The sequence below is a fragment of the Pinus tabuliformis genome, chromosome X (assembly GCF_031772625.1).
Source record: "Pinus tabuliformis cultivar Carrire ecotype Pingquan chromosome X, CPIR1, whole genome shotgun sequence".
NCBI classification, from domain to species: Eukaryota; Viridiplantae; Streptophyta; class Pinopsida; order Pinales; family Pinaceae; genus Pinus; species Pinus tabuliformis.
Window position 1 is genome coordinate 1139711685 of NC_142308.1, and position 12078 is coordinate 1139723762.

The 12078-nt window shown below is 33.3% G+C and overlaps 1 protein-coding gene across 1 annotated transcript in view; it reads left to right on the plus strand.

Moving 5' to 3' along the window:
• Nucleotides 1-11664, plus strand: part of LOC149143862 (uncharacterized) — a 45544-nt gene extending 33880 nt beyond the window's left edge. Inside the window, exons 2-6 of the mRNA XM_089451970.1 lie at nucleotides 8705-9188; nucleotides 9252-9799; nucleotides 9947-10309; nucleotides 11377-11502; nucleotides 11584-11664. Coding sequence (XP_089308096.1) covers nucleotides 8705-9188; nucleotides 9252-9799; nucleotides 9947-10309; nucleotides 11377-11502; nucleotides 11584-11664 — 1602 coding nt within the window. The remainder of the gene's footprint in view (nucleotides 1-8704; nucleotides 9189-9251; nucleotides 9800-9946; nucleotides 10310-11376; nucleotides 11503-11583) is intronic.
• The last annotated feature ends 414 nt before the right edge of the window (nucleotides 11665-12078 follow it).

Sequence of the window (12078 nt, forward strand, 5' to 3'; positions counted from 1 at the left end):
TATAATTCGATTTTCAATTAATTTTATTCATCTTAAATGTTTTTTATTTATAAATAATTATTAGCTAAATTTTATATAATATTTTTGAAAACTACGCTTTTTATTAAAAAAATATAATTTAATTTATTTGAGATTTAGTAAATAATTATTATCCAAATTTCATATAATTTTTTAAAATATAATTTAAATTTATTAATAAATTGTTTAAACATAAAATTTTATTTTTTAAAATATCAATTAGTTTAAAAAAAGACAATGGTCTAGGAATTTAAAAGAAAGAAAACAAACAAAACAAAATCAATTTTGACTTGCTCAATTTTTTAAAAAATAGTCATTTTTTTTAAAGGAATTAAAATCGTTTAGATTAACGATTCTTCAACATGTCGATATTATATGAAGGCATACGAACACATCAGTGAACAAAACATATATGGCAAATTTCTTGTCCGTTATTGGAGCTTAAAGAGGAGTTAGAGGTCTCGCGTTGATGGAAAAACATTACGGAAACTCGTGAATTATCTCATTTAGTGATTACAGTTACGCTATAGGAGGTTTCATCACTAATCGTAATAAGCTTGGAAGGCTTAAGAATATAATTATACTTCACTCTATTAACTGCCACAACATATCCTCCATGCTCGCCGGTGGAGGTTTGGTCCCTACTTGGAGCAATGGTAGAACATGTATTGACCACATTGGAAAAAGACTTGACAGGTTTTTCATGCATGACAATATTTTGGAAACTCTGGGTAATATTTGGTCGTTGGTATTTCATGCTAAAATATGAGATCATACTCCCATTATTTTTCAATGGGGTGAGAAAGGTGGGGATGAACTCCCCTTCAAATTCAACCATTCCTAGCTCGATGAGAAGGATTTCGACCAGATGGCCTATGTTTTTTGGTAATCATTTGAATATTCATATGATAGATTTGCGATGAGCTAAATTATGGATAAGCTAAGGAGGTTAAAGCATGCAGTTCGTTATTGGGAATGAAAAAAAAAATATGAGGGAGGACCATGCGGAGATTGCGGTAGAAATGGATTAACTATTTTGGGGCTTGGATCTAGTGGCTCCATCCCCTTTATAACAATTTTTTCTCAAGGAATTGGAATTGGAGAAAAGACACATTCTAAAGTTGTAGGAAGCCTCTTGGCATTTGAAAAGTCATGTGATTGGGGTAAAAGAGGGAGATCGAAATTCCTGTTTATTCCAGCATTAAGCCACATAGAGAAGGAATACAAATACCATATGGGAAATGGAGTCCAACTCTGGTGGGAGAGATTTTAGAATTGAAGAGATCTAAAAGGAAGTTGTTAGATATTTTGAGGGTATTTATAAAGAACATACATTGTTGGACATCCAAAATCAATTATGGTGCTTTGAGGCATATCCTACTATGTTCTCGGCTAAAGCTAATACAGTGGTCGGTCAACCTATTTCTTTGGATGAGATTTCCATTGTCTTATGTTCCTTCTCGACGGATAAATGCTTTGACTCGGAAGGGTGGATGGTAGATATTTTCATACATTTTTTTGACATTATGGGCAATGATCTTCTGAATATGGTGGAGTCATGGTGCACTACATTGCTACTAAGCCAATAAATTACACTTTTATTTCTGTCATTTCGAAGTATTCCCACCCAACTTGTTTCATCGATTTCAACCAGATTTCTCTATGCATACATGTTAAAAGGCATGCTATTTGTTTATATTTCCATGAAGCAATTCAGTTTCCTCCAGAATTGGCAGATTCAAGATGTTGTTGCAATAGCTTACGAATGCATTCATTGTATCCAAGAGGAGAAGAAAGATGCATTGGTTCTAAAGTTGGATTTACACAAGGCTTACAACTATGTTGACTAGCCTTTTCTGTGAATGATTCTTATCAAGACTCGACTATTCCTAGACAATATTGACTAGGTTATGGTGTGTGTCACATTAGTTAATTTTGTAGTCCTAATTAATGGAATTCCATCAATTTTTTTTTCGAGCTTTCATAGGTCTCAGATAAGGGTGTATAATCTTCACTGTTATTTATCATGGTTATTGATGGCTTGAGCAGGAATATTAGTGAGATGTGGATTGGAGGCCCTTTTTGAATTCTACAAGTAACTAGAAGGGTCTATGTTTCTCATTTAATGTTCGTGGACGATGTGCTTACTTTTGGACAGGTATAATTGGCTCAATAAAATGTTTTACATTCTAGTATTTCTATATTCAGTGATGCATTGGGATTAAATCCTAATAGCCAAAATCTATTTTGATTCATTCATCTAAAATCATCGAGGAGGTTGCTAAAATTTCTAGACTCTTTGGGGTCATTGTTTTTGGTCTTGAAGTTGGCATCTCATACTTGGGATTCATGATGAAGCCAAATAAGTACCGGATCATGGATTGGAATTTGCTCTTGAACAAATTTCAAAAGTGTTTGTCTCTTTCGTCTCATCATTGGTTGTCTATGAGGGGTAGATATACTCTCATACAATTGGTTCTCCAACATATTTCGATGTATTGGATGCACCTTTACATGTTGCAGATAGAGATCATTCAGGGGATTAAGGTTGTTCTTACTCATTTCTTGTGGTTGGGGTCTAAGGGGATCGTAAATTTCATTTCGTTTGTTTGGATGCAATTACTTAGGGTAAGGAGTCTAATGCTTGGGGTTTAATGGATCTAAAGATTTTTGGTTGTCCTCTAATAACCAAGAGTCTATGGAGAGCTCTAAATGGTAAGGGTATATGGTAGGACATCATAAACGATAAATATTTGAAGGATATGTCACTTCTAGAGTGGTTCAGGTGTGAGGATGTTGCTATTATGAAGGGATAATATATCTGGAATGGATTCTTAAAAATTAGGAGATGGATTTTTGAAAATTTTTAGTGGTCATTTAGTAATGGTTGAAAGATCTTAGCGAGGGTTGATGTTATCCAAGGTATGTGGAAAAAACACACCCTTCCGATGCAGGCCTTATATGCAATGCATGCAAATAATATTTTCTTCCTAGCACAAGCTTATGTGCGCTATGATAATATGCTCCATTACCCGTCATGGAAAGGGGCAAAGGATGTTGGCTTGTAGGCCCCAACTTTGATAGATGGACTCAACACATTTATGATTTATAAATGGGAGACATTTTTATGAGGGGATGTGAATATGTATTTTGTTGGAATGGATCCCTACAGGACAGGAATGTTGTGGTTTCATAAATATATAAATACATCTCATGCACTTTTTAAGGTATTGTAAATAATTGTTGGTACAGGGGGTGTGGCATTGAAACATTCCTTTGTAGATTATTATGTTTGGGTGGTTAGAGTGGAAGAATCACATTCTCACTTGGGACAATATTTGTAAAAGAGGTATCAATGGTTCGGGTTGGTGTATTTTTTGTAGGTGCTCACAAGAGAACTCCCTTCATTTATTTTTGTAGTGCACATTTGTTGTTGTGGTGTGGTTGTGGGTTCTAGATGGTTTCTAATTATCTTCAGGTTGGGTTTTCTATTTGTTAGAGGCATGTTATAAATGGTTGTTTAACAAGTGTGGGAAGTATAAAGCATTACCTCTGTTCATCACCTAGGAATTATGGCAAGCGAGGAATGTTATGATATTTGATGGTAGCCCTATAAACATTGCTTGAATCTACAAGCACATTGAACTTTGTTTTGATGGTTATATCTGGAAAAAAAAAATTGAAAAGGTGCCCAAGATGCTTAAGAATTTCCACCAGGTGATCTATCCACTAGGATATTTTGAGGGTGCATCTCAACATGGGTGATGTGGCTGTGGGGCTTTGATTTTGATCAATTCTAATTTGCAGATTCAAATTTTCTAGTTCAGAGGAGGGGGCACAAATACTAGAGTAGAGGCCCTTGCTCTATAGTGGTTGTTATATATGGCTAGGAACCACAATATGGATTAGATTTCAAGATATGGTGATTCAAAGACCATTATCGAATGGGTCGCTAGAAAAGCAAATATATCTTCTCCCAACTTCAAAAATTTGTTGTTACGAATTGAGAATTTAAAGCAATCCTTTGCAAGTATATCTTGTCTACATTTGTGTAGGGAGTCAAATGTCATGGTAGATGGATGTCAAAGAAAGGATTGAACGCTGCTCTACTCGCTTTTCACTGCAATATTAGATATGATGGAGAGGTGTAGGGGGAAGGTTCAACGCTTATATGCTAATAGTTTTATTTTTGCGAGGATGAATGTATTTTTATTTTTTATTTTTTTTAGAATTGATTGTAGAGGATGGACAAATTCTATGGTTTTTGTTGTAAAAGAACTCTTATTTGAACTTTATGTTGCGTATTAGGATAGCATGGTTAAATATACCTATTAAGGTGATAATTTATATGTTGTTTTTATGAATTGGTGTTTTAGCTTAGATATGAAAAACAACTTCATATATATATATACTAGATTTTTCATATTAATTGAATTTCCTACATTTTTTTCTTAAAAAAAACAAAACAAAACAAAAAAAACTGCTACAACATATCCAAAATCTTACAATTGTTTATAAAAACACTCCACAAAATTTTAAATAAAAGATATTTCAAACAAACTAAGTGCATCCCCTAACCCTTCCTATTTTTACATTTTAATTTTATTATTACTTTTTAAATATTCTATTTTAATTTATATATTATTTATAAATCAATTTTTGTTTATTAAAGTAAAAAATTTAAATATTTTAAATCTATATAAATTATTCATCTTAACCACTCAAACACTATCTAACATATATTTTCCTTTGTTAGGCTTTCGTACTCTTTCCATGTTACTTCAATAGAAGGTTATCTGTACGTTTCGTACTCTTTCCATGTTACTTCAATAGAAGGTTATCTGTACGTTGACACACAAACGGATTTCGAAAAAGAAAAGAATACTATTGCAGGTACAAGACAAAAAGAGTAATAATTTTCAGCACTAAGCAGCCTAAAATACACACGTTATTGTGTTACCATAACACTAATAAGGGAATTAGCGTCAAATTGGCCAAAATCACTGAGAATTTATTTATTTAGCTCAAACTGGCGAATATAAAACCTGCAATGGTTCAACAATATCTAGGAGAATACATAAATATAAACAATAATCCATAAATGGGTCTGCAAATTAAAAACAAAGGGTGAAACCTATTCAAATCATACGTGATTATCTGCCACAAACGGGGAAACCTATTCAAATCAGCATCTGTCCTAACTTATTCTCATCGGGTTCACCATGTTCGTCACGGTCCACAGGGTAATGAAATCATGACCAACTCAGGCATGTAATATCATTGTTTTTTTGGGGGAAGGATCCCCGCTGAAGAAGCCACATGTTACAATCATATTACATCATATACGTCTGTATAACGGGACCATATGTACAACGAGACAACTACATTACATCAAATATAAGTTGCTGCGCAGCATCGAGATCAAAACCTGGTGGGGAGCATGTAATACCATTGTTGCTCACACACAAACATAATTTCTACGATTATAAAAGGATACTTCATCGGCATATATAATTGAAACTATTTCGACGACTATCATTGGGAGGGAGATGCCCGCCACACTACCGAAAATCCGTTAAACACAGTGTTGAATATTTAAAAGATATAAACAACAAAACAAGCACAAAAGATTTTTCATGGAAGTTGACGATGATTATCATATTGAGATAATCTTTGTCATAATGTGATGTTAAAACATGGTTAAGAAAATGATTGATTTTTATATTGATACAATCTTTATCACAATACGATGTTGGACCATATTTGACCACTATTGTTTTTATAAAACTTGATCAATCACGATTGAGCTTGGTTGGATAATATTAAACCCAAGGGACTAATATTATAAACCCAAGGTATCTACACCATAAGTTAAATATTATAAATACTAAAATAAACATGGTTGACCATGGTTAATGATTTTCATATTGAGAGAATCCTTTTCACAATGTGACATTGGACCATGGTTAGCCATGCTTAACCATGGTTGAGACAATTATTGATTTTAATATTAAGACACTCTTTTCACAATATGACATTGGACAATGGTTGACCATGATTAACCATAGTTGACCATGATTAACCATGGTTGACCACCATTGATTTTATTAAACATTGTTGACACTGGTTGAATAATGTTAAACCCAAGGGACTAATACTATAAACCCAGGGTATATAAACCCTAAGATAAATATTATAAACACTAAAATAAAAATGGTTAACCATGGTTGACTATGGTTGATTTTCATATTGACACAATCCTTGTCAAATGTGACATTGGATGATGATTGACCATGCTTGACCATGACTAATTTTCAAATCGACAAAATATTTGTCACAATGCGACATTGGACCATGCTTGACCATGGTTGATTCTCATATTGAGACAATATTTGTCACAATGCGACGTTGGACCATGGTTCACTATGATCAATATTATAAACCAAAGGGAATCATAAACCATATGTATTAATATTAAAAGCATGAAGTATATAAACCCTAAAATAATATAAACCCTAAAATAAAATAAACATGGTTAACCATGGTTGACAATCATTGAAATTATAAACCCAAGGGAATAATAAACACTAGGGATAAATACTAAAAACCCAAGGGACTATAAACCTAAGTGAATAATATTAAACCCTAGGAATATGAACCCTTAGATTAATAAACCCAAGGGATAAAAATTATAAACCCAAGATATATAAACCATAAAATAAATATTATAAACCCTGAAATAACATGGTTGAATTCCATATTAAGACAATCATTGTCACAATGTGATGTTTGACCATGGTTGACCATCTTTGATCATGATGGAATAAACCCAATGAGACAAACCCAAGGGAATAATATTAAAACCAAAGAATAAATATTATAAACCCAAGGTATATAAACCCTAAGATAAATATTATAAACCATAAAATAAAAATGGTTAACCATAGTTAACCACAGTTGATTTTCATATTGACATAATCTTTGTCACAATGTGACATTGAACTATGGTTGACCATGATTGAGTTTTGTATTAAGACAAAATTTATCACAATGTGACATGGGACAATGGTTGACCATGGTCGATTTTCATATTGAGACAGTATTTGTCATAATGCGATGTTGGACCATGGTTGACCATGGATGACCATGTTTGTCACAATGTGATGTTGGACTAAGAGACAATCTTTGTCACAATGTGAACATGGTTGACCATGATTTACCATGGTTGATTTTCATATTGGGACAATCTTTATCACAATGCGACGTTGAAACATCGTTGACCATGCTTTATTTTCATATTGAGATAATATTTAGCACAATGTGACATTGGACCATCATTGACCATGATTGTAAACCCAAGGGATTTATATTAAACCTTAGGATTAATATTATAAACACTATGAATAATGTTCTAAACCCTATGAATAATATTATACCCTAGGAATATGAACCCTTAGATTAATAAATCCAAGGGTTTGACATTATAAAATGAACGAAATAATAAACCCAAGAGATTATTCTAAAACCCTAATGTATTATAAACCCAAAGAAATAATATATAAACTCAATGGATTAATATTATAAACACAAGGTATATAAACCTTAAGATAGATATTATAAACCCTAAAAAACATGGTTGATCATGGTTCATTTTCATATTGAGACAATTTTTGTCCCAAACCGACATTAGACCATGGTTGATCATGATTTATTTTTATATGGAGACAATCTTTGCCACATTGTGATGTTGGATTATGGTTGATTTTCATATTGAGAAAATATTTGTCATAATGTGACATTGGACTATGATTGACCATGATTATAAGCCCAAGGGATTTATATTAAACCCAAGGATTTATATTATAACCCTATGAATAATATTACACCCTAGGATAAATATTATAAACATTAGACCCTAGGATAAATATTAAACCCTATGATAATTATTAAACCCTAGGATAAATACTATAAACCTTAAAATAAACATGGTTGATCATGGCTTACCATAGTTGATTTGATATTGACACAATCTCTATCACAATAAGGTGTTGGACTATGGTTGACCATGATTGGTTTTCATATTGAGACAATCTTTGTCACAATGGGATGTTGGATGATGGTTAGCCATGATTAACCATAATTGATATACACTAAAAACATCATTTTTTATCATTTATATGCCAATCAACCAACTTGTATAAATAAAACCAATCAACATACTTTAATATTAATATGAAATTTAACATTAAAATTAATTAACTTTAATGTTTAACATATTTATTAATATTAACTTTAAAAAATTTATTAATATTAAACTTACCATTAAAATTAATATAATATATGATTGATGAATGAGTAAAAGAGTCTAGTTCAGGCATTGTTCATTGATAAATTTTCATGAACTTTGAGATCCGGTCGATTCTTAAAAACTTTCGAGTTACGACAAATCTTAAATAATTTACTATGTGATAGCCTTCACGTACATACTGATTTTCCTTGCAGTAGCAACAAAAGTGGATTGTTTTGAGCAGTTGGCAGGAGCCTTATTCTAGCAGGTAGCGACACCAAGAATAGGAAAGCTTCTCTCATTATTTTCTATGGCCTGTACCTAGTCGTAGCGCTTCTGTTCCTGCTAGAGAAGGTCTACTGGCAATGGAAGATCAATGAATGAAAGTTGTTGTTACAGGTGAACACAGAATATGGCTTCAGTGATTCAGAGCTCCCCACCGTTCGACGATTTTTCTATGACACATATTCGCGGTGCCTCAATGGAGGCGTTTTCAATGGTTTGAAGATGGAATTTGTGTCATGCAACCTGGAGCTGCTGCAGTCCTGCGGTATAAGTGATCGACAGTTGACAAGGGCTCGAGTTCTGTCGGCGCTTGTGAATAAAGATGAGTTTGTCGATGACACTTTGAGGGCAACCATAAGCATGCGAGATGTGGTGGAGAGACTAATCCAGATGCTGAATTGGAAGAACCATCAGGAGCAGGGCATTCGAAGAGCGGCTGCAGAGATCATCTCCAAATTGGTTAAGAAATACCGGAATCGCGTTCGGGTCACGGCCATTGCCGGGTCCATGGAATCTATAGCGTCTTTGCTTTACGATAACAAACAGATTGAAATCCATTCGAGACAGTATGGGGATGCATATAATTACACGGTTTTAAGTATGTTGGGACTGCGGAACTGAAAAGATTGGCCATCGAGCACGAAAACTGTGCTAATCATAGGACTCACAAAACAAAATCCTAATTCGCCCGAATCCCAGATCAAGACGGCAGAGCTCGCTCTGGATCTCATGAGAATGCTGGCAAGCAGTACACTAGGTTCGATAGAAAAGGCCTTAAGGAGAGGCATCTCTGAAGTAGTCTTCGCCATAAGTAATCTAAGAGACGTTCTTCATTACAGAGAAGTAACGACGCATGGTCTGCAAATCCTGGCCATCGACACATTGACGAGTCTGGCTCTCGAAGAAGAGGGTCGAGAGAGCATCGGCGGCACTGGCGATGTTTTGCGTTGTCTCTTCTCTGTGTTTCACATGGAGAGGACTAATATTAATAATAATATTACAAGAGGACCGGGCGAAGATGAAGCTAGGGAGCTCGTGAGGAAGGCAGGAGAAGCCCTGGCTCTGCTTTCACTGGAGAATAAACAAAACCGCAGAAGAATGATGAGCCTTAAGCTGCGGAAAACATCGCCCGGAGTTGATCGCGAGTCTCATCTCTGTGCTGAACGACCCAATTCAGGGTTTTCATGCTGCGAGAATTCTTCGGAATCTGTGCTCATATTCAGAGGCAGATTACGTTGAATTGAGGAAAATCACTGCAACGGCAGTCTTTTTGAAATTACAACTCTGTACTGGGGCTGGATCTCACAACAGTTTTATCCGATGGATTAATTTATTGTGATATTTTTTTTTTGTCAGGTCTTGCAGTTTGTGATGGAGAAACGAGGTGAGCATCAGGAAGCAACAATAGAACTTGCTGCTCAGATATTCAAGTTCATAACCAAATCGGATTTCGATCGTCTGTTCGAAGAATCCGGCGGAGATGTGACAAGGAGATCTCTGTTTTTGGAACTTTCAAGGGTTCTCTGGAGGTACCTGCATCCGTCAAAGGAGTTCTTGAGTATTAGAAGATTTAGCATCAAGCTTCTGATCATGGAGATGGACAGGGTTGCAATATTAAGTAGTTTAAGCATGGAAATGAGAACGGAATTGGAGGAGGCTCTGGAGGCGGTGATGGAGACAACGTCGGAGTTGGAGAGTTACAGTACGTTCTCCGAGAGTGTGGGGTTGAGTAGGCTTCCTCTACCTATTTCATCCCTCGTATAGTCTGCCATGGACTTGCTTCGTGATTAATCGCTCTGTCAGATTAGATGGAAAAAGCAGATGTGGCCAACGACCCAATCATGCGAGAAAATATCGTTAAAAGACAAAATATTTGGGAGAAAATATGTGGGAAAAAAAATATATTTGGGAGAAAATATCTGCAAAAAACAAAATATTTACTTAGATATACTTCCGAAAGCTGGCCATGACAACATGTAAAAAAAAATTCTACATAAAATTTGAAAAAAAATTATATGGTTAAAAATTTGAATTTTGTTAACTTTTAATAGATTTCAAGTTAAGAAATTTGTGATGATTTTGATAAAATATTTTTATTTTCACTTAATTTATATATATACAGAGTTACATTTTATTATACTCACAATAGTACGTAGTCCTGAGATAACATCGCTAACGATGAAAATAGTATTTAGTGATTTTCATCCATTACAGTAATTTATTCAAAATGTATTATATAAACTAATTTATTATTTTTAAAATATTTGTAAACGATTTTTATTTTCTAAAATATTTGTTAATAATTTTTATTAAATTTTTAACAAATATTAAAATAAAATATAATTTATAAAATATTTTATTTGTCAAATTAGAAATAAAAATAATATAATAAATAATTTGTAAAATATTTAGGATTATAATAAAATTATTAATTTTATTGAAATGTTTTGATATATATATATATATATATATATATATAAAAGCTTAATTAAAATCTAAACAAACATTTTAAATACAATATAGTTTATATGAGATCATTTATAATTAACAATTTACTTTCTCTTTCCACTCTATGATCACGACTTCAAAATGTACACAATATTTTAAATAAATGTATACAATATTTTAAATAATGAATGTAGTCTTGATTATAAATTTGAACTATTGCCACTGCTTGCAACTGAAGGTACTTCAAAATGTACACAATATTTTTAATAATGAATGTAGTTCTGATTAGAAATTTTAACTATTGCAACTGAAGGTACTGAATCTGCTATTTGTTACAGGCTCATTTGTTTAACTGCATTTTTGTCATGGGTGACATACTCTTGCAACTGAAGGACCCTCTCTTTGAGCAGGCTCATTTGTTTAATTGCATTTTTGTTACAGGCAACTTACTCTTGCAACTGAAGGTACTGAGGTACTGAATGTGTTACAGTCTCACCCCTCTCTTTGAGCAGACTCATTTTTTTAATTGCATTTTTATGTCACAGGTGAACACAAAGACTGAAGAGCTCAATGAATTTATGTCTAGCACTAACTCTGGAGATGAAGAATTTCCTCTCTTTGAGTAGACTCATTTTTTTAATTGCATTTTTGTGACGGGTCAGCATAAAGACTAAAGAGCTCAACGAATTTATGTCTAATACTAGCTTTGGAGATGAAGAATTTCTAGGTTATTGAACCTTGCAAGGCTAGATTTTTCACTTGTCTCAGATTGAGCTTCTTGAGAAAGAGAAATTTGTTGTTAGTGATGCTCTGATATTCAATAATGATTTCTGGTGGAAAAGGTTTGTTACAATTTTACCAATCTTGTTTAGTTTTGTGGATTGGTTGGATATTCTTTTTGCATACTATTCAAGGGTTTAGTTTTCAACTTTATGCCTTTGTTCATCCAAAACTTAATCTTCATTACAAAATTTCATTGTTTTGTATTTTAATTTGGATTATATATAAAATTAAAATAAGCTGTAAATAAATTTTAATTA